The sequence below is a fragment of the Lethenteron reissneri genome, chromosome 26 (assembly GCF_015708825.2).
Source record: "Lethenteron reissneri isolate LAM-NWPU_2019-01 chromosome 26, ASM1570882v1, whole genome shotgun sequence".
In the NCBI taxonomy this organism is placed as follows: domain Eukaryota; kingdom Metazoa; phylum Chordata; class Hyperoartia; order Petromyzontiformes; family Petromyzontidae; genus Lethenteron; species Lethenteron reissneri.
The window spans coordinates 3238240-3261553 of record NC_083804.1 but is presented as its reverse complement, the minus strand read 5'-3'; the positions used below and the strand labels follow the sequence as shown (position 1 = coordinate 3261553).

Below are 23314 nucleotides of genomic sequence, written 5' to 3'. Positions count from 1 at the left end.
ATCGCCCCCTACTGTGAGAACTTGGCATGACCCTCATAAAAGGCCGTCACGAGACTCGCCGAGGCTTTTTTTGCGTGAGTAAATAAGCTTTGCAATAAAGAATAAGGAGGGCCATCCACCTTGAATAATTATTGACGCCATGAGACAAAACAACAAAAACAAGGCCCCTTGTCGAGCCCTCCCAGAAACGTGGTCGCCATGACAACGCCCCCCTCCCAGAAACGTGGTCGCCTGACAACGCCCCCCTCCCAGAAACGTGGTCGCCATGACAACGCCCCCTCCCAGAAACGTGGTCGCCATGACAACGCCCCCCTCCCTCCCCGCCCCCCTCCCTCCCCGCCCCTCCCCCCCTCGCGCTCCCATCACGCACCGCGGCCCCGGCCCCTCCCCCCCCCTCGCTCTCAGCATGGCGGCCTCCATGCCCGTGCTGGATGTGGCGGTCCCCGCGGGCCCCGCGGTGTCCCTGGTGCCCGCGCCTCACCCCCCGAACCCCGTGCCGCTGGCCGCCTCGGGCCCCGGGCACGCCTGGAACTGGCGCGCCGCGCTGGCGGTCGGCGCGCCGCTGCTCGTGGTCGGGGCGGCCGCGTACCTCGTGTGGCGGCGACGCGCGCTCGGCAAGAGGCGCGAGCCCGAGGGCAGCGCCAGTCCGCCCGGGCCGCCCTCGCTGCCCAGCGGCAAGGGGGGCGGCGAGGCCAAGGAGAGCGAGAGCGAGGCGGGCAAGAGCGGCGATGAGGTGAGGAGGGAGACGGTGGTGCGTGGTGTTGGGATGGCGAGGCGAGGCGTGAGAGGACGGGCTGCAGGATGACAGGCGTGAGACGGGCGTAGAGTGACAGGCGTGAGACGGGTGCAGGATGACAGGCGTGAGACGACGGGCTGCAGGGTGACAGGCGTGAGACCTGGTGCAGGATGACAGGCGTGAGACGGGCTGCAGGGTGACAGGCGTGAGACGACGGGCTGCAGGGTGACAGGCATGAGACGACGGGCTGCAGGGTGACAGGCGTGAGACCTGGTGGAGTGTATCAGACGTGAGATGCGATGCAGGGTGACAGACGGGAGACTCGGTGGAGGGTGTCAGGCGTGAGACGGGCTGCAGTGTGACAGACGGTGAGACGAGCCTTGGGACTCAGGAATGGCCTGTAAGGTCAAACACAGACGGCGTGTCACGCGGGTGTTTGAGCGATTGTCCGGCATTAGCCTCGAGGATCACTGCGCTCAAGATAAATTCATTAGGCGCGAGATGTATGCATTAGGCGGGAGGGTAAGCGCGTTAGCTGGAAGATTAACATCGTCTCGGTACTCCGACCTTCGGAATGAGAATATAGAGTATCGCGTTCGGCGTTAGGCCTGTTTGATACTTGATATTACAAAGCAGTGCTAATTAAGACGTTGGTTGAGTTTTATATCGTGGTTGAGTTTTATATCGTGCTTGTGCATCTCTGCCACAGCGGTGATTTATTTTAATTCAACCACAAGGTCAACTCAAACGCTCACCCGTACGCCACTCTTATTCGCCTGGAGCACAACCCCACAGCCATTTCCTCTTACCACAGCTGTCACTCACGCCGCCACTATTCAATCTCTCGCATTGGCCGCACTCAAACGTGGGATGTTGGATGGAGCCGCGTGACGCTAGGCAGCAGAGATCAGGGTTTCTGGCTCCACAAAGCGAGCGAATTCACTTAATCCCATGGAGAAGGTGGATTGAACGCATGTTGCTACTGCAACCCCAAATGCCTCCCCACCGATGTCTGCTATGCGATGTGTTTGTAGTATGCTTTTTTTTTTTTACCAGGTGAGGTTCTGCGGCGACGCACCACCTCTGTTGATAGGGACACCTTCACAAATTGTGCTGTGTGCCACTTGGCCACCACCACAGGAGATTGAACTGCTTCTGCGCAAACCGTTCTAGCCGGCTCGGTCATTGTTCTTACAATAACATTTATGGGTGTACATGCACCAAGCGAGTTCTGGGGGGAAATGTCTCTTATTCAGCTGTTGGCCTGTGTGGCATTGCTACACAGCGACTTCAGGTGATGGGAGTGAATTTGAAGTGGAGTGACAAGGGCCCGTGTTGAGCAACCAACGAATCAAATTCCCGACCGAGGCTAGCGTCAATGGGAAATATATGAACGCGACCAGGTCTCGCTTAGGTCGACTCAGCCTGACATATGAATACCTGGTAAGGTGCGTACACATCATCACTGGTGAGACAATGACAGCTTGGGCCTGGTGTTGGCCACACCCTCCCCTAATGCGCTGTGCTGGCCTTCAAAGGCACTCGATAACAACACGTGTCCCAAACAGCCTACGTAGGTTACACAGAGGATATTTATCTTTGCAGCAGACCCCGCTGGAAAAGGCACATGCCGCCAAGAATCGTGGGAACCGACTGTTCAAGGCTGGGCGCTTTGCGGACGCTGTTCAATGCTACAGCCAGGCCATCACCCTGGGTGTAGGTGCCACCAAAGAGGAACTCGCAACCTTTCACCAGAACCGCGCGGCCGCCCTGCAACAGATGGTGGGGCTACGTCATCAACACTTCCACTTGTACTACACTAATGCCTGAAGAATGAGCCAAATGTTTATATTTATTTACATTAAAATGGATTAGTATTGACAAATTCCTTTCATGTTAGTGCACCACCGCCAATTCAGTTTCTTAATTTGACGTTTCTGTTCGTGAGGGAGTGTTACTGAGGAATGTTGTTTCGATTATTTAGATTTGGCTGCTATAAATTTCCACATGATGAGATACTTTGTTGAGCTATCATTTGTGGGCAGGTCGCTTCTGAAAAAGAAGCTTAATAGCTCGATGATCTTTACCTGGTAAAATAAATAGCCATTTTTTTGTGATTTTTTTATTTCCTATACGTTGCACTCCTATCGTGTTTTTGGTATTGTTTGTTGTTGTAAATTTCTGACCCATCCCGACTGGACATTTGTAAAAAAGAGATTTATAGATCATCACATTCCTCCAGTCTAAATAAAGATTCTGATTGTTTCTCAGGGAGACTGGGACGCCGTGCTGTCTGACTGTGACCGTGCGCTGGAGCTGCACCCGCGTTACGTGAAGGCCCTGCACCGGCGAGCACGCGTGCACGAGCAGGCCGGCAGGCATGCCCTCTGCCTGGAGGGTACACCACACACACACACCATGAGATGTATACACAACACACACAACAAGGTTGCACTCATTACACACAAAATGCTTGCCACAAATGAACCACAATACCTTGGTAATCCCGTCAAGGATCATAAACCATCGCGCAAACTCCGGTCATCCTCACAGTGGTTTCTGGCTAGCCATCGAAGATCACTGCATCGCGTGCTTTCAGATGCGCTTCTGCGGCCGTCTGGAACGCGCTTCCTTCCGATATTCGGAAACCACTGGAGCTATGCACTTTTAAATCTAGATAGAAAACTCATTTCTTTAGAACTGCTTTTTGTACTTGGTTTGTTCTTCTCCTGTACCCCCGATTAGCATGGTTGGCTACGTATGGTGTGAAAGAAGTTCAACATACATACATACATAGATACACAACACACAGTACACACATAGACATCCCAACAGTCGGCATTCACCACTAAGAGAATGGCATGGTCACTTTGAGGCCACATGAAGCGTTGGAATGTTCGCTGACAGAAGGTCACGTGACAGATGTAATGGTTAACTGACTGGGATAACTGGCTGATAACTTAAGCTCCTCACTGTTTTACAAAGGCAAATGCATGCAAGATACACACCATATGCACCACAGGCTTACACTACACGCGCCCTTAATACATGCTTAAAATTGCGTGAGAATAACTGATTTCTCGTTTCAGCAAAGTATATTTATATGGTACAATTAGGCTAATGAAATAGTCAGAACTGTACAAATGGGACTAAATAAATGTGAAAAGAAATAAAAAAAATTGCGAAGAATCGATTATTTAATTAAATCGTTACCCCTAAATTGTGACCGTTCTTCGAATCACGGGGGGTGAAGAATTACATCGTTCACATACCTTTTTCTGTAAAATCGTAGAGTTGTGATTTTCCTATGTTGTGGTGTGAAACATGACTGGTTTGTGGTACGGATTGGTGTAGTTTAATGTGGTTTGGTTTGGCAGATATCACAGCAGTGTGCATCCTGGAGGGATTTCAGAATCAGCAGTCCATGCTCATTGCTGATCGCGTTCTTAAGGAGCTGGGCCGCGAACGGGCACGTGAGCGATACAAGGTACAACCCGGCACCAGCGCACTACCCACCAACACACAGCACTAGCGCACTACCCACCAACACACGTCACCAGCGCACTACCCACCAACACACAGCACTAGCGCACTACCCACCAACACACGTCACCAGCGCACTACCCACCTACACACAGTACTAGCGCACTACCCACCAACACACGTCACCAGCGCACTACCCACCAACACACTGCACCAGCGCACTACCCCCAACACACAGCACTAGCGCACTACCCCCAACATACGGCACCAGCGTACTACCCACCAACACACGTCACCAGTGCACTACCCACCAACACGTCACCAGCGCACTACTCACCAACACACGTCACCAGTGCACTACCCACCAACACACTGCACCAGCGCACTACCCACCAACACACAGCACCAGCGCACTACCCACCAACACACAGCACCAGCGCACTACCCACCAACACACAGCACCAGCGCACTACCCACCAACACACTGTACTAGCGCACTACCCACCAACACACGTCACTAGCGCACTACCCACCAACACACAGCACCAGCGCACTACCCACCAACACACGTCACTAGCGCACTACCCACCAACACACTGCACTAGCGCACTACCCACCAACACACTGCACCAGCGCACTACCCACCAACACACGCCACCAGCGCACTACCCACCAACACACGTCACCAGCGCACTACCCACCAACACACGTCACCAGCGCACTACCCACCAACACACGTCACCAGCGCACTACTCACCAACACACGTCACCAGTGCACTACCCACCAACACACGTCACCAGCGCACTACCCACCAACACACTGTACTAGCGCACTACCCACCAACACACGTCACCAGCGCACTACCCACCAACACACTGCACTAGCACACTACCCACCAACACACTGCACTAGCGCACTACCCACCAACACACTGCACCAGCGCACTACCCACCAACACACAGCACCAGCGCACTACCCACCAACACACGTCACCAGCGCACTACCCACCAACACACAGCACTAGCGCACTACCCACCAACACACAGCACTAGCGCATCACCCACAAATACACAGTACCATTTTGTGGTGTTCCCTGTAGGGCACACCACCTTGTGTGAGGAATCTTCGACATCATTAAACATTGTGGGGTACCACAGCACCCAGAATTATGACACTATCTCACACTAGACAACTCCACTATTTTGTATAATGGAACATAATGTGTGTCATGACATGATGTGCCTCTTGTGCAGTGCTATTTTTATGTATGCATGGTGCACGTTTACATTTAAAGAACGCAAAGTTATTTTCGAGTATTTAGCCTTGTCTGCTTTTGTATATCTCTCCCTGTTTTTTGTGTGCGTGTCTATTCCTCTTTTGTGTGTTTCCGTGTTCATCTTGCTTCACGTGTCTGTCTCTGTGTCTTTGTGTGTCTCTCTACCTCCCTGTCTTTAGGGCCCTTTGTCTACACAGGGTTCCACTTGCTATTGTGAGGGCTCTGCTCGTGTGTAATACATCAGTGTGGGTAATTGTGCATGGTTTGAAATGTATTACACAGTGCGTATAAAGTGTTGCTTATGGCGTGTAATGCAGTGTCCTATATAATGTTGTGTGTTGTGATGTGTGTATTCGAACCATAATGGTTTTATGACACGTGATGGTATGATGAGGGTATGGTGACACTTGACGGTATTATGCAATTATTATTATTATTCACTGTGCAGGACCGTGAGCCAGTGTTTCCTTCAGCCCAGTTCGTGCAATCCTACTTCAATTCCTTCAACGAGGACCCCACCCTCATCTCCGAGACCGATGGCACAAACCCCATCCAGGATGGCGCTCCCAGGTTGGCTGGTGTGTTGTCCGGTGTGCCCTGCAGCCAATATGATGAGAAAATCCCATCGCAACGGAAACTTTATTGCAGGCTGAAAACAAATATATTTAACAACAACACCGGCCATTCGATACTAAGCGGTGGTGACATCACCACGGCGCTTGTGTCAGGCCAGGTGCACTTTGAGGCCATGTGAAGTGTCGAAGGCTTGCTGACAGGAGGTCACGGTACAGACCCAGGTGTCATGGGTTGACTGACTGAGATGATTGGCAGATGTACCAGCTGTACCCCCAACTATGCCAACTTGCTGTAGGTAGTTTAGCCGCCCGGCGCTCCGCTCATTGATGTAAACATCGCTCCTCTGCCCTCCGTTAAAGGGCGACTGCCTTCAACTGACTTAACAACATGCACACAACACAAGTGCGTGTGTGTGAATTGCATGTATACAAGCTCTGAGCCTTATCCAGACCACCCTGTTCAAAAGAATTGAATGTGTGTCTTTTTTGTCAATTAAACCACCAACTCAAACATTGATGACTGTACTGACGAGGCCTAATCGGGACAAAACCAGTCTACAGTTGTGTCTTTGGTTCACTGCTACCCATTTGGAGAGCCAGATTTTCTCAACTATTCGAGTAAGTGGCCTAAACAACAAACCAACTACATGTTCGGTTCTTTTGAGCTGGTGGTCTGGATAAGGCTGAGAGCTTTTGTACATGTAATGTGATCTTACGCTTAAAGTTTGTGAAGTTAATGTAATTAGTGTGGAATCAATTGATGGAGTGGCTTTGAAGGTTCAGGGGTCTATGGATTCATCCATAACTGACAAGAATGATCAATTCCTGTCTTGGTTGGTGCGCTGACAAGATGTTGCACACTTATGCATCCTCTCCATCTACATAGAGATGGAAAAACTAGTGGCTTTAGCCATACAACAGGTGCATCTCAGTAGCATGAGAAGATCTGCAGATGGGCGTATTCTCAGCAGGCTGGCACCCATCAGGGTTAGCCTCTGCATAGCACATTTGTGAACAATACTGCTGGACACTTGAGGACACTTGCTATCCAATGACTAAGTTCAACAAAGCAATGCTTTAAACCTCATAAGGGCATTGATAATCACCTGGTGATGATTGGAGGCTGCTCTAGTGTGTTCTTGCGTGCGTTTGGGTGGTTTCATGTGTGCAGTACGCGTGTGCGTGTACATGCGCTCACAGCACTTGCCTCAACCGGGCGCCATGGTGGCTTGATGTTTACTACCTCGCCTCATATACAGGAGGCGTGGATTCGATCCCAACCCTGAGGCCTGTATATTTGGAGTCTGCATGTTCTCCCCGTGGTCGTGTGGCTTTCTCTCCGAGTCCTCCATTTTTCCCTCCACATTTAGAAACATGAGTTTGGAGTATTTGGCTGCTGCTATACATTTCCACGTGATAAGCCACGTGTAAATGTATAACATTTGTGGCCAGGTCGCCTCTGAGCTATATAGCTCAGTGGGCCTTACCTGCTAAAATAAAAATCGTTTAGTTAAGTTTTTTAGTCTGTTAAGGCTATACGGGGGATCTTCATCTTTGCTCCTGCGCGTGTGCTTGAGTGCAGCTCCGCGTACGAGCGGGCCTGCGAGCGCGTGCGTGCCGGCGATTACACGTGTGTCATCGCGCTCTGCGACGAGGAGCTGGGCGATGGCTCCGGCGAGGGCCCCTGGGGGCCCAGGGCGCAGCTGCTGCGCGCCACCTTCCAGCTGCTGTCGGGCAGCGCGGTGGCCGCACAGGTCGACCTCGACCAGCTCATCGACAGCGAGAACGTGCCAGTTAAGGTGGTGATGCCTCCCGTTGTTGTGTGTCAATGTCAGTTCCTTGTGTTCGTGCATCCATGGTTGCTCACTCGATGTGGCTTTGTGTGTTTGTTTATTCAAGCATATTGCACCTCTGTTACTGTATCATTCACTGTGCTTGTTTAGGCGCTGTGAACACCAAACCTGAAAAGTGAACACATTTTTTTAATGGGACCTGACTGAGCTCTAGATATCGGGTCAGAGGAGAGTTATGATTATTGAAAGAGCTCATACTAATAGTAACTCGTTGGCTACTAAGGTTGGTCAGTGGCCAGGCTAGTGCTCAGGGCTGGTTGGGTAGTTATAATTATATGTACTCTGCCTGTGAGCTCTTTATTCCAACAATAACACCGTGCAATTAATATTTAAAAAAATATAACAGGTGAAGTTTTGGGTAATGGGCCATTTTCACGGCACGTTGACATTCCAACCACTGGCCTTTTCAGTTTGTGGCCTTTTTCATGTAGCTTAGAGCACTACACAACGCTGTGCTGTATGCTGTGTGTTGACCCGCTCGTATGTTTGGATATTTTGTTCTCTGTTCTCTTTACATCTCGGAGACTCTTTGCCACTGTTTCTGTGAGTCCCCTTGCTTTCACGTCCGTGAGCGTGGTGCGTGTTATGAATCTGATGTACGTTGTTCGCAGGTGCGTGTGAACGCCCTCATCAAGCGCGGTAGCATGCACATGCAGTCGCAGGATGTGGCGCGCTCCGTGCAGGACTTTGCCCGTGCCCTGGAGCTCGACCCCAGCAACGCCGACGTGCACCACCACCGCGGACAGGTGACAGCCCCACGGCACTACTACTATCACGTCTGTGGTGGCAGTAGTGGTCCCTTATCTCACAATTTACTGTATTGTTCGGATTATAAGACCGTCCGAAAAGTAAGATGCACCACAAACTTGTGCCCATGTCAATATAGTTTTACACGTGGTCTGGCACCCACACACCTACTGGATTATAAGATCCACCCACCAAATGTTGCTTTAAAAAACACGAGAAAAAGCGTCTTATATCTCGAGAATATGGTAATATTGTTGGTGTGGTTGCATAATTGTAAAGTTAAAGGAAGATTCAACCAGAACACAAACAGCTCTTATCTTGTTGTTACATACCTAGGCTGTGTGTGTCTCAGGCTGCCTGGCAAGAGCTTGAAGTTTCATGATGAATATGAAAAGAATTCTTTAAAATGATCGTGACTTGGTGTGATGTGGGGAGGTGTGGCTTGAGAGTGACGGGGTGTGGGGTGATGCAACGGGGTGTGTTTGTTGTAGCTGCACATCCTGCTGGACCGCGTGGACGAGGCGATGTCTGACTTTGAGGAGTGCGTACGGCTCAAGCAGGACTTTCCCCTCGCACGCGCCCAGCGTTGCTTCGCTCAGGTGAGCACCTCACTCATTACCACGCTCGCCACTTACCACACTCACCACGATTACACTATGCTCGCTATCACCGCCACTCTCCACCACAACCACTCACCAGGTCCGCACTCACCTCATTCATCACCATCACATTCGGTCAACACATTGATCACCACTGTATCTCACTCACCAAACACCCACCAGCTCCACATTCGACACGCTCTTCATCACTACAGCTCACTTAACAGCTCCAGACGCTCGAATTGCACATTCACAATCTCCACTCTGAACACCATGTTACCACACTGGCAACCCGAGTTTGATTTCTGCTCATGGTCAACATCGGAGACGAATATTTGAATCGGTCCTAGGCCTCCCCGAGGTCAACTGGGCCTCAAATTAATACCTGGTGCTGTGTGTAAACATCACAACTAGGGGGACAAAGGTGGCCGGGTGTGATGCTGGCCACTCAGCCCCTTCATAGGTGCTCACAAACAGCACTTCTGTTAAGTGCAAGTCTGTTAAGGCTATAGGGGGGATCTTTGTTTTTGCTACATTGCTCTCATGCCACTGTCCGTGCACTGTGCTGGCGCAGTACCGGGCAGCACTGTCCCACTCCAGTCCCTCGGAGATCCAAGCATCCATGAAGGCATTCGACAAACTCATCCGCGACTGCCCCCGCTGTGCCGAGGCGTACGCGCTCTACGCACAGGTGTGTGTGTGTGTCCGCATGGGGCAGTGCTTCCACGAGCATGCAAAGTGTGTGTGTGTGAAAAGTGTGTGCGCCAAAGTTGTGGTGGCAGTATGATTACCGCACTGCGATGCGAACACGGTGACCTGGATTGGATCCCTGGCGGCAGATGACGTGAGTGGCAAGTAGTATCTGCACCTGTGTTGGGCCTCACCTCGGGTCGATTGGTGAAGGCATGCGTCAATATATAGCCTATTGTATTCAAGGTTTCATCTTCGCGGGCTTATTGGAATCAAAAGGCATGCGTTCAATAGCCACCTGTTAATAAGTTACTCGTTGTTGCTTCCACCTCTTATACGCAATGGTTCGTGGTGATGAGTGTTGACTTGCTTGGTGTGCTATCGTGGTGTAAACGTGACGACATCTCATGTGTGATCTAATGCGTGGTGGTATTGTGATGATACTTGTTTGCCTGTGGTGGTGTTTGCTTGTGTGATAACATGATTCGTTATGTCATCTCCAGGCCCTCACGGATCAGCAAATGTTTGACCGTGCCGACGAGATGTACGACTCCTGCATTCAGCTGGAACCGAACAACGCCACCACTTACGTGCATAAGGGGTGCGCACACCTTCCTGTACCTCATCACACACCTCAAAACACCTCATGATGGACCGCACATGATAATGTAGTCGCGTCATACATTCTACAACACATATCGATCGCATCGGCACATACCACACAATACACACATCGCCAAGCTTGCTAAAATACATCACAACATCCTGTTTTATTTAGTTTCACTTTAATTTACAGTATCATTTTCAGTTGTGAATGGCTGTGCTGGTAGATGTGGTATTATATTGCGTGGCAGTGGTGGTGACTGTGGATGTGGTTGTGATTGTGCTTCAGACTCCTGCAGCTGCAGTGGAGGCAAGATCTGGATGCGGGCGTGCGTCTCATCTCCCGCGCCATTCAGATCGACCCCAAGTGCGATTTTGCCTACGAGACCCTCGGCACGATTGAGGTTCAGAGGTGAGGGAATGCACCAGTCCCCGTGTTATCAGTGGACACGCTCTGATATTAATTTGACATCTCCCTTGAATTATGCCGGTGTGATTGTGTAACATGTTAACTTCGTGTATGCGGTGTTTTTGGTAGGTCATTGTTTATTGTGATGTTATGTTGTGATGGTTTGATGATTGTGGTGTGGTGTGCGTTTTATGAATTGGGGTAATGTAGTGTGATTTTTTTTTACACGTTTAGGTGATTGGTATTCTTGTTTTTTATGTTAGCATTGGTCATGTTGCAGTGTTGATATGATGGGTTGGTAGTGGTGATGGTGTGGTGTGTTGTTGATGGTTTTGTGTATTGGCATGATGTTTTGGAAACAGTGCATGGTGGGTGATGCTTTGTTCTGTGTGCGCAGGGGTAACCTGACACGTGCAGTGCAGCTGTTCGAGGAGGCAGTGACGCTGTCCAAGTCTGAGATGGAGATGGCACACCTGCTGTCCCTGTGCCACGCAGCACAGGCCCAGCTGGCAGTCGCAACCAAATATGGGCTCGTGCCATCCAATGTCTGATTATGCAAACACTTCACCTCTCATGCCACGTACACACAACATCGCTTCTCGTCACTAAGTCTGATTGCACGCGCACGCCAACGCCACCACTCGCACCACACATATGCTACCCAACATCTGACTGTGTGCACGGCTAATGGCTCTCAACCACATTTATGCAACTGAATAATCAGTGAGCCCCAATGTCCAGGTCTCTCCTGCCCCATTTTATGTTGTAATTAATTATAACATTTTTCAAGAGGACTCTACTTTGGCATTTTAGGCCAATTCCTCTTTCAGGAGTGCTGTCCATGTGGGAGAAAACCCACACATGGAAGGGGGGTTAACATCCAAAAGTCTACACAGATGAGTTCACAAGCCTACTTTGCCATATTACCATCTGATGGCCATATGACAGCCAGCCTGCCCAGAAGATTTAGTGTTTCACAAATGTATGTGATCCTCCAACTCGTGCCCAGAAAGCACTTGATCAAAGAAGCAACTCGTGCACACCTGCTATTCATCCGACCAAACATTATCTTGCGTGAACCACCACATGCTGCACCACCGCACATAGGCATCATAACACAGCATCTTGTCATACATCACACCAATGGACAGGTCGACAGCACCAGATGCCATTGTAGGAAGCATGAGAATGAATGTTATAATGTGAAAAAATATTTAGTTGCACTGTTAACATATCGCATCAGTCACGTCCCATAATGTTTATCCTGCATCTCTTGTGTGTAACCCGAGCAGTGTCTGTTACCATTTGTGATATTACCACCCTCATAAAATCATTTTCCGAACGCCAAACAATGAGCCATGTTTCTTGATTCCCCTTGCCTCTTCACTCAGCGGTGTAAATGGACACTACATGTAGTTGATTGGCTGATCATGTTTGCGAGAAAGTGTCGGTATTTTTCTTTCTTTGTGGAAGTGTAGGCCAATTACTCTGCAGAGGGGCTGTATCGAGCTCCAGAGTGGAGACATTTCCAATGATAGCATGAGCAAAGAATTGTAGGGTTGTAGCACTTTTATATGAAGCTACACGCAAATGTACCAACAATACTCCTTGTGGAGGCCTTTCAAGCAGCAGTAGATTATGGACGGCAATTCGTAGAGCTGCTCGATAAAACGTGTCCGTGAACAATTTGCCGATAAAGTCACGGAAAACGCCGCAGACGCAAGCAGCAATGTTGATTCCCCACATGAAATTAGCCTATTATGCATGCAGCCATGCTGCCAACTTTAATTTCCATTATGCTGCTCGGCTGGCTTTGAGTGGGGATGTACAGCATCAGGCATTAACCACTAGAGTTCAAGGTCTGCCAATCAATAATATGTTACACCCGATGTATCACCGCAGTAACACGAGGACAAGCTAATGCTCAACGGATGCGGCATGTCAATAAATTCCCATGACATTACTCCAGACTTCTTGTCTTCTGCCATGAATACAGAATGTAACACCATGCTACAGGATCGTGCCCGGTCTGTAACCGTGGCGAGGTCCTCCATGAGCCGAGAGACCAATTAAATTGTCCGTATCATTAGACGATCCCAACTTCCACGTGTCCACCGATGACCTGCCCCCATTCTCACTGCACCAGAAGCCCGGCTACTGCCAGAGGTCGCCCGTTGAACTCCCTTATATACCCCCCGCGGACGACACGTGGCACCGCACCACCAATAGGAGCGACACAGCGCGGCGGGGTGGGGGAGGGGTGGAGTTTGGCAGGGGGCGTGTCCTCAGCCTCACTTCGCGCTCCCCATTGGTCCACGTCCCTCCCCGCCCCGCCCCTCCCGCCCCGTGCCGCGGTGACGTCACGCCACCCCCGGCCTGGTCTCTTCGCGGCTCGGCTGGGTGAGTTTGCGTCTCCGTGCGGCCGCTGTGAGCAACTAGGGACGCGCGGCTCTTTGATGCCCCCCCCCGTCTCCCCGGTCTTCGCTCAGCCACTCGCTCGCGTCGTACAGACGGCTAGCGGCCGCCACGTCGCGCCACGTCGCTGTTTCGAGAAGACGGCGCTCCTGTTTTAAATTCTGCTCCCGATAGGCTCGTGACGATTGATTCCCCTCCCTCCCATCCGGCGTCGAACGAAATTTCCGTGAATCGATTCTCGCTTCGGTAACTCTCATCTCGCGGCGCGCTGGTCGCATCGGGAGTGCGAGGGACGTTGTGGATTATGGTGTAGTGGGACGAATGTGTAAACATCTGTTGTTGTTGTTGCCGCCCTAAGCCGGTCATGAACCAACCCCGACACGGCCTGGCGGGCACGATTCGATCCGTTCCGGTGTTCGCCGAATCGAATCGTTACACGTCTATTTGTGGGTGTTCAGTGGCGGGGGAGCGGTGGCGCAGCGGTTAGCGCCACGCTGCGCTCACAACCCGGCGAACCCCCCGAGTTCGATTCCCGCTCACGGCCACCTACACCGGTGACGATTTATCTGAACCTGTACTGGGACTCCCCTAGGTCGACCCGGCCTCAAATGAGTACCTGGTGCGGTGTGTAGTAAACATCGCCACTGGGGAGACAAAGGCGGCCGGGCGTGGTGCTGGACACTCACCCCCCCCCACTCGTGTGCCGTGCCGGTCTTCATAGGCGCTGCTCGCTAACAGCCACTTGCCCCAACAGTCTGTTAAGGCTGTACGGGGGATCTCTTCCTTTGTTCTGTTGGTCACTCGTCTCCGCCATAGGAACGCGGAATTACCACCACTGACCCCAGAGCTGTCAATGGGGGTCAAGAGTCTGACTCTAGAAGCTGCATGCGGAACTCTATGGAATTTGCTGACGAGTTGTCTCTAGCGTATTGCAATGGGCATCAATTTCCCTTCGCCCTGGAAAGGTCGCTATTTACATCCTAAATAGAATAGATAATTAATTTATTAGTGGCACTTTCCCTCCGTATTTTAAAGCTAAAGTTGGTAGTGTGTCTTATCCGGCGTGTGTGTGACCAGAGTTGTCACTTCATTAATATCGGGCACAACTTTTGAGTGTGTCTCACTTTCCGGAGCATCTTCCGCAATATTCTGTGCCGTAATTTGACGTTGTAACCTAACGCGTGTGTGTTTAACTTGAATGTGTTAATGACTTAAGCTAAAGTGTAGGTGGTGTGTAATATGTAGACGATGTTCAATGTTCGGGTAGTGTTCGGCATACCATTGGGCCTGATGAACCGAGTTTCCCAGCTGTGACGTGGTGGGGAAAACATTGCCACTAGTCGGGCAAGTGGAACAAAACACTGAAAAGTGGACAAAGGAACATACGAATCGGAGCCAGTGGACGAGACTGGTGATGGAATGACGGTCGAAGGAGGGGTGACCGTGCCCTGGGAGGGTGACCAGCACAGCGATGGAGCAATGCAAACAATTCGTGTGCAGGAGATGGATTGTGGGGGTTGGGGGCTTCATCGGTGAATAGATGAGGGCTGAGGATGACGAATGGTGGCTGAGTCGACTCCCAGCCAGGGTTTTGACGCACACTCTCAGCACGCACTTCTACTAACGTGTGTGTGTATGTATGCGTGCTTGCGTGCACCAGAAACTCTTTCGGCGATGGCTCTCCCCGGCTGCCTGCGTTCGGCGGCTATGGTTCGAACCCTGGCGATGGCGACGTTGATCACAGCGGTGTTGGCGGCCGCGACCGGGGACGAGAGGCGGTCGTCGCGCGTGCACGAGCGGCCGCTGAGCGAGCACGTTCACGACGACGATCACGATCACGAGTTCGACCACGAGGCGTTTCTGGGCGCCGAGGAGGCGAGAACCTTCGACCAGCTGAGCCCCGAGGAGAGCAAGGAGCGTTTGGGGTGAGCGCCCGTGGGGAACGGCAGGTGGCTATGGCAGTGGGTCTTCGAGTACTGTGCAGCTGGGCTGTAGAATGCGGGTAATGAATGCAGTCACATTGCCAGACTCGTACTAGGGAAGGGAACCGAGCTAGGACGCTGGCGGGAGATCTGAGTTACGTGCCAGGTCACAATCAAGACATCTGTGGTAAGAACTGAACACAGTTCACTCGCTTCTTTTGTGTGGTCAGTGAAGTGCAATCTTTGGAGATTTATTTGTAAGTGATTTAGCGTTTTCAATTGCTTTGAGGCAGTGTATCTGCAATTCACCACCTTCAAATGGATATTTGGGTTAGTGCAAAGTTACCATGATCCACCGTTTGGTGTTTGCGGCTGCATTAGGTATCTTCATCTTGCCACAATCTATGTGATTGAGAGAGGCATTCACTCATCGGCAGCGCACACTGCTAGGGGGAGGGAGTTGCAGACAAGAGAAGCAACCTTCCATTGAGAGGTGGTGGACTGGGAGATTTAACAGGAGGTGTCAGATGCTGTCATGGAGTGGAATAGAGTAGAGGAGGATGATGATGGGAAAGATAGGTTGCAGCCCATGAATTGTTTTCAGTTCTGCACATTCATCTTAACTGTCTACGAATTGCATAACCCGCGCGTGTGGCATATGACCCGTGCCGACCGTATCCCAGGATGATTGTGACGCGCATCGACGAGAACGGGGACGGGCTGGTAACGGAGACGGAGCTCACCGAGTGGATCCGCCACTCGCAGCGGCGCTGGGTGCTGGAGGAGGCGGAGCGGCAGTGGAGCAGCCACGACCTGGACGGTGACGGCTACGTCAACTGGGCCGAGTACAAGAATGCCACCTACAGCTACCTCGCCGGTCCGCAGACACGTCCGCGCACGCATGCATGTATAAACACTCATTAATGGAGTTTGACGAAACATCCCAGAGTAAATCGTTATCTTGATCAGAATCTTTTTTTATCCTGGAGGAATCCGATGAGCTATGAAGCTCTTATTCACAGATGGCCAGTAGGGGCGGGTCAGCAAGTTACGTATGTATGTATGTTGAACTTCTTTCGCACCGTATGCCACATTGGACAACAAAGCTTGACCAATTATCGGCTGTGTTCTGTCTGCTTTAATGTTTGTGGTTTCCTGTGCCTCTGAATCGTTCTCTCTCTCTCTGAGAATTAATGAAAACTTTGTGCTTTACAAATTCTCCATTATTATTGTAATATACCCACACATTCACCTATCGGTTCGTGTGAAAATGTGTTTGCATATATGCCACGAACATACTTGGTTCATATGTTAGTGGCATGATGGTAATAATAATGAGTTTTTGAAATTGCACCCTCCTATAGGTCGGGGCGTCTCGTAGCGCTTGAAAAGGCACCCAAAGTCAGTGACAGCTGTTTCTGTGGGCGCAAGGTGACCCAGAACTTGGCCTGATAACAAACAGTCTGCTAGTAGGGGGCAATTATTATTGTTCTATAAAAGCCCAGTTCAGTAAATGTTAAGCACATTGCATTTGTAGTAAATAGGCATGCGTGATTTCAAATTTATTGTTATGAAAATGATTCTTGCAACGAATCTTGTTCGTGACAATCGATTATTTTGCAATTCGTTGGTGGTGATGTAGAGGAGGACCCCGAGGACCCGGACGGGTACCGGGCGATGGTTCTCCGGGACGAGCGCCGCTTCCAGGCAGCGGACGTGGACGGGGATGGGCGGGCATCACGCAACGAGTACGCGGCCTTCCTGCACCCCGAGGAGCACCCGCACATGCGCAACCTCGTCGTCACGGTGCGAACCTGCACCGGACGCTCGCACTCACCAGCGCCCTCGTGTTGCTCCCACCACCCCCGACAACTCCAGCGGACGTTGAACATGTGCACTCAAGCGCACGCTGCAGTGGTGCTCGCCATCAACGCTGCCTATATTTAGCCTAAGCTGCAGCATACACTGCGCCATTTGAAAGTATTAATGGATGCCGACACAATGGAACACGGCGGCTGACATTGACGCTCACCAGCACCCACCCACCGCATGGACACTTTACGAGCACAAATGTACAAATATTTAAAGGAAGATGCAGCCCAAAAAACAAATATATTGTAGATGGATTACATATCCAGGCTGTTTTACAGGCTTTTTGACAGATGTTCATAAGCTTCATTCATGGACTTGAAAACCATAATCAGACATGCATCCATAGTGTGCTTTGGTCTTCTTCTTCCTACAGCTGTGTTGATGTAAAGCAATATCTATAATTTTACTTTGAGGTAGTATGAGAGCGATATCACTAGAATGCCTTGGTGATACAGCTGACAGTATATTGGATGCAGACACTTGTCAGACACACCTCCGCAGTACTTAACAATATATGTGCTTGTTGGGTCGCATCTCTAAATAGACTGGCTCACACAATAGTGACGCTTACCACATATCAACACTAGCATTCTCCGCAAACTCGCAAACACCAGCTTGAAAGTAATACCATCAGACATCACCGACACACCTGGAGACATCAATCAACGCACTGTGCATGGATGCTTAGAAAGATCCGCACAAAATACAGTGAAGCTTAAAAATCACAGGCAAACAGAATCAGAATATGTATTTATACTGGAGGAATACACCTGGAAACTTGTGCCTGACCTGGTTGGCGAATCCCTATTCGTGATCTAGCACTTCTGATGCAAGGGTCGGTGAATCGTACAGGTTCGTGAAAGTTGCAATCCCGCTGGATTCAAGGTGGCCAGGAGGTGCCAGTACAGCAATCGGATCATTTTAGTCCATCTGTGTAAACCTTTGTTTTGCGTCTTGTCTCCTCGTGTGTATTGGTTTTCTGAAGATGCTCTAATTGCCTCCCAATGTACAAAATAAACCACTCCTTAATATGGAATTGGCCAAACATCCCAATGCCAAGACCCTGATGAATAAGAGTCTTGAGATTCAATTCATTGAGGCTATCCGGGACAAATAAAATGTGGTGCTTATAATTTCCGAGGACCTCTTGGCAACGTACAGCTCGTTAACACGAAGCCTGGATTCTGATTTCAGGAAACCATTGAAGACATTGATAAAAACGGCGACGGCTTCATCAACGTGGATGAGTACATAGGTGAGGGATGCAAGACAACACGCACGGACACCGCTGTGTCCTTGACAACCCCACACACATTCATAAACCGGCGCATCCACTTGCACGTCTACGCTCAGCCAGTGCTTGTACACGCACGTACCCACCTGCAGATCACATGTTTTCTAAACCCATGGCACATATGGACCCACAGTGCGGACGCATTGCCCTGTCGTAGAGAATACACTTGTGTGTACCAGAATGCAGACCACGTGCAACTGCACAAGTCGTTCCCGAACGCAGCATCTGTAATCACGTTCCTCCCTAAGCCAGCACATGCATCTGAGATTGTCCCTTCCTAACCCAACACATGCAGGAGTATGAGCGCCTCCTTAACCTAGCACGTGCCCCTCGCTAGCGCCAGAACGCCCACCTGCATGCGTCCTCCCTAATGCAGCACATACACATCTCTCCCTCTCGGGTGTAGTATACGTAGCTACACGTGGCCTTCACTGGACCAGCAGGTGCTGCTGCATGCGCCCGTCTCGGGTCCAGTATGTTTACTCACAAGTATCACGTGCTCCCGCTTGTGTCCCTCCCTTACCCACCTCTCCTCGGCTTACCCACGCCTAACGCAGAACGTGTTTGTGTGCGCGTGCGCGTCCAGGAGACATGTACAGCGAGGAGAGCGAGGAGGGCGACTCCGAGTGGGTGGAATCGGAGCGGAAGCAGTTTGCGGAACTCCGCGATACGGATGGCGACGGGCTGATGGGGCATGACGAGGTGGCCGCCTGGATCCTGCCCGACGACTACGACCAGGCCGAGGCCGAGTCCAAGCACCTCATCCATGAGTGCGACGATGACCAGGTGGGACGAAGGGCGGTGCGGAGAGGGGGACCGGGGGAAATGCTACCTTGGCGGTTGTCTGTAGTTCTGTAATTGTTCTTAACTTGACGTGGAGTTGAATGAAGGTTAAATCTAAAATGCAAAAAGCTCTTCTAGAAACTTGCCTCTGTGCATTCTAGTGAAACGTGAGTCAATGCAGGTGTCAATGTTAAACAAAATTTACAGGGGCTGTTTTTTTAACTTGCATACACATTGAAGTCAAAACTGTTAGGGGATGGGCTTGCAGCATCGATGCCATTGCATTGACGATTGATGTTATGCTGTTCGTGTTGCTGATGGGCGTTTTGTCTATTTACAGGATGGGAATCTGACGAGGGAGGAGATTATAGCTAAGTACGACCTGTTTGTGGGCAGCCAGGCCACAGACTTTGGGGAGGCTCTCATGCGGCACGATGAGTTATGAGCCGCACGCACACACGCACACACGACGTACACGTGCATGCATACACTCCTCATGCACACATGTGCTCATGACACGTGCTCATGACATGTGCACTCGCATCAATCACAATGCCCTTTTTGGCCTCGGTGATACTGTTTGGACAAGCGCTGTTAGAGAATGCTCATGAAGGCCAGGGCAGTGAAGCAAGCAATATGCAGCCTTGACCACTTTGGTCTTTTCTTTGCCGATCGATGTTCACTTGCTGCACCAGGTAATCAGTTCAGGCCAAGTTGACCCGAGGGGAAGCCCAAGTAAAGTTCGCCAGTGTCCTGTACTAGAAGTTGAACCCCGAGTTGCTTGGACCGTAACATTGTATCCTAAACATCGCGGCATGGGAACCCATTGTCGTGTCACAGACTGACACCTACACTCACCAACACACGCAGCGCATGAGTAACTGTGTGCATACTCCACTGCACGCACGTGCATTATATCCGCGTGCACACAGGTAGATGCCCGTAAACCATGTGCACGTCAATAGGCACCACACACTAGGGCAGAAGCACATGTATGGTTGCAAGGCATACATCATGTAGCTGACAGATTACTGGCTCCCACAATACAGACCACCCCAAGCCAATGTAAACCTCCCCGAATCACTCGATGCCAACCCAGTCCAGGCCTTCTAAAGCCATCCCGTGTTACCAGCGGGGTGTGTTCAGTGTCCCTCGGACCTTCCAGGGCTTACCACATTTCATAAGCCGAGTCGACACACGAGCAAACTGTTAACTCTCCGTCTTCCAATTGCGAGTCGGGCACTCCGGCTTCAAGCCAACAGACCACGAGCACTTTTTATGATGCAGTTTTTTTTTTGTCACTGAGCAGATCAAAATGATTTAACACGCATACTTGTTTACACACAATGATTGGTCAGGATTGGACGCCAGTATCTTTGCGGAGTTAGCTCAGAATCCTGGCACGGGCCTCTGAGCTATTGGGTTATCTCACTTTCATGCTTTCAATAGTAACTCAAAGGCTTGCCCATAACCAGGGCTAATTGGGGTGGTGTGGTGAGTGTAAGTGTCCCGTCTAAGTGTGTGTGCAAGCAGTGGAGGCTGTGAATGCCATTAAAGTACAGAACGTTGATTTGCTGATGGCACAGGGACATTTATTTATCTATTGTGCTTATATCCATTAAAGATTTCTGAGTTTCAGTTCATTGTTTAAATACATTGTGCCTAGTGGAATAAATAAGGTTAGTATAAGGCATGGAATGGGGTGATTCTATGAAAGTGGTAGAGACAGGGCGATTGATGTATAAGTATTTCAGAAGGAATTGAGACCTGGGGACATATGAGACCCGGTTTTCCAAAATTCTGTTCCGAGAAGACAACGTGGTATTTTAAACTGCGGTCAACAGGACACTTTATAATTCCATATACAGTACATCATGTCAAAAGCTGTGCTCACGTTATTCAAAATGACACTAAATTAAGAGTTGACAGTTGGGATGAAAATGTACTGAATATCATTTTTAAGCTCAGATGTTTACAACAATTCCATAAGGAATCTTAAAACGATCTGAATGTACTGCACTGCACGCGATGATCTGCCAGATATTAACACGAATATATTATCACAAAGTAAACTACCTAAATGCCTCATTGTGGCCAAAATCTTGGTCTCCAAGAACTGATTCCGAGGTTGAAAAATGGCTTCATATTCCACCTAGCCTTTGATTTCACAAGCTGAGAGACGTAAAATGTTCACATTGGTTCCATCCTTTTAGCAAGGTATTGTCCAATTGGAAGTACAACAATATCATTAAATTTCGATTTAAAGCTTTCGTGACTGCAGGGATTCATCTTCTTGGTTCTTTCGGTAAAGTCACGTAGAATGGAAATAATAAAATAATAAAAATACAACATAAAAATATAAGTTTATTATGTTATTATTTCCATTCTACGTGACTTTACCGAAAGAACCAAGAAGATGAATATTATCATGGCTTATCTATACGAGCCAAGAATAAATATAGTATAGGGCAGTGGAGAAGAGAAGTGACTTTGCTCTAAGGAACGCCCTTTGGTTCACAGGACCTATTGAAAGCTGTTTGGTCTCTAGCACCACGACTTGTCTGGAGGACATTCTCACATCTACATCCTCTACACACCATCAAGAGCCCACTCATATGAGCGACTCGCATCGCTACGCTGTGCGATGGTCACGGCTGTTCTATGCTGTATCGGGAGTGCATGGTGTTTTTCAGTTGAATACAGTTTCTCACGTGAAAGAAAGTTACATGAAAGAGGTTCCATCTGATCTGAAGATTATCAATTCACAATGCCTCTGAAACATATGGTTTAAATCTCTCTTAAAACCTACAAGAGCTAAAGTGGGTTACAATTATAGCCTACCCAGATTGCTTATGTCGAAATTAAAGCTAAAATTAATCGTGCCCACAATTGAAACCCACGATAGTAGCACGTGTTCATTACCTCCAATTGGACGCCCTTCAGAGATGATCCATTTTATTCGTGGACTTAAGCTCATGAATATGAATACAAATACATTTTTGAACAAGTGACATGCCAATAATGATTGGAGGAAATCTCAAATAACCGTTGAATCGAATCATTTCAATCGAAAAGGAAGAAAGTCTAAATTTAGTGAGTGTTCATGCCGAAATCAAAATGGTTCACGCACGCTCCGTGATGCTGCTGCTGATGCTGCTGCGTGCCTTGGAGTCGGGTGCAGCCCACGGGCTTGCTGCTCGCCGTGGGATGGGTGATACAACTGCCAATGAAGATGGATAGGCTGTAACCACCTCATTGCTGTTACTTCAACAAAATTCACAGCTCTTCACATTATCATGCTACGTTAACACTGAAATAACACTTAAATAAAGCACACGCACGCACAATAACACTGCAATAACAAACAATGCACTCCAAACAGTAACAATGCAATGACTACAATAGGAGTAGAATACAACGTCAATTGTATAGATGCAAGTTGTCAATGACCATGTGTCAGTGCAACGCTGCAATGTTGATAACCTTATAAACGATGACACTTCAAACGATGACATGCTTCTGCACCTCCGATTAGCACGGTTTGCTATGTACGGCACGAAAGAAGTTCAACACGCGTACAACATCTGCCACAATCACCAGGTGGTAAACACTACAATTGTTACCTTTGTAACCGTGAACCGTAAGCGAATAATGCATTAACCGAATGGAAATCGTTAAATTGGACTTCTAAAATTAATCGAAGAAGTTTAGTGTTTCGTTTGAGACTGACGGTACACCGTTTGTGACACGTGCAGCAGTAAGCGTCGCGTCATCAGCTGCCCTCGCTGTAGACCGCCCCACACAGTCACTTTCATTCACAATTGAAGTATTGTTTTGTCTCACTTGTTTCACTTGTTGTTTTAATTATTGTTGCGGCGTTCAAAGTGTTTATTGTTTCTATGCCACGAGCTGTGGACGTTATATATTTTTCACCAAAAATCGAAAGTGTGTTCTTCGCTTAAAATTGTGCTCGCTACAGAAATGGTTGATTTATTGGCAAAACAATATTCATTTGTGGAATAAAAAATATTCGATTTATACTGCATGCGTACGAGG

At 49.5% G+C, this 23314-nt stretch overlaps 2 protein-coding genes across 4 annotated transcripts; both read left to right on the top strand.

Moving 5' to 3' along the window:
* Positions 1-383: 383 nt before the first annotated feature.
* Positions 384-12324, top strand: TOMM70 (translocase of outer mitochondrial membrane 70). Of its 2 annotated transcripts, none has more exons than XM_061559796.1 (12): positions 384-733; positions 2345-2518; positions 3008-3134; positions 4114-4223; positions 5945-6066; positions 7654-7870; positions 8536-8670; positions 9163-9270; positions 9845-9961; positions 10464-10561; positions 10853-10975; positions 11370-12324. In XM_061559796.1, exons 1-12 carry the CDS (start codon positions 407-409, stop codon positions 11521-11523), a joined length of 1812 nt encoding a protein of 603 aa, XP_061415780.1. In that variant the 5' UTR covers positions 384-406; the 3' UTR covers positions 11524-12324. The 2 variants fall into 2 exon arrangements, with proteins under 2 accessions (XP_061415780.1, XP_061415779.1); XM_061559795.1 differs by having other exon boundaries at positions 2342-2518.
* A 988-nt stretch (positions 12325-13312) lies between these two features.
* Positions 13313-23298, top strand: LOC133347496 (calumenin-B-like). 2 transcript variants are annotated; one of them, XM_061559794.1, is made up of 7 exons: positions 13313-13372; positions 15048-15312; positions 15993-16186; positions 16952-17115; positions 18376-18436; positions 19062-19261; positions 19599-23298. In XM_061559794.1, the coding sequence occupies exons 2-7, from the start codon at positions 15062-15064 to the stop codon at positions 19701-19703; spliced, it is 975 nt and encodes a 324-aa protein (XP_061415778.1). In that variant the 5' UTR covers positions 13313-13372; positions 15048-15061; the 3' UTR covers positions 19704-23298. The 2 variants fall into 2 exon arrangements, with proteins under 2 accessions (XP_061415778.1, XP_061415777.1); XM_061559793.1 differs by lacking the exon at positions 13313-13372 and adding an exon at positions 13462-13633.
* The last annotated feature ends 16 nt before the right edge of the window (positions 23299-23314 follow it).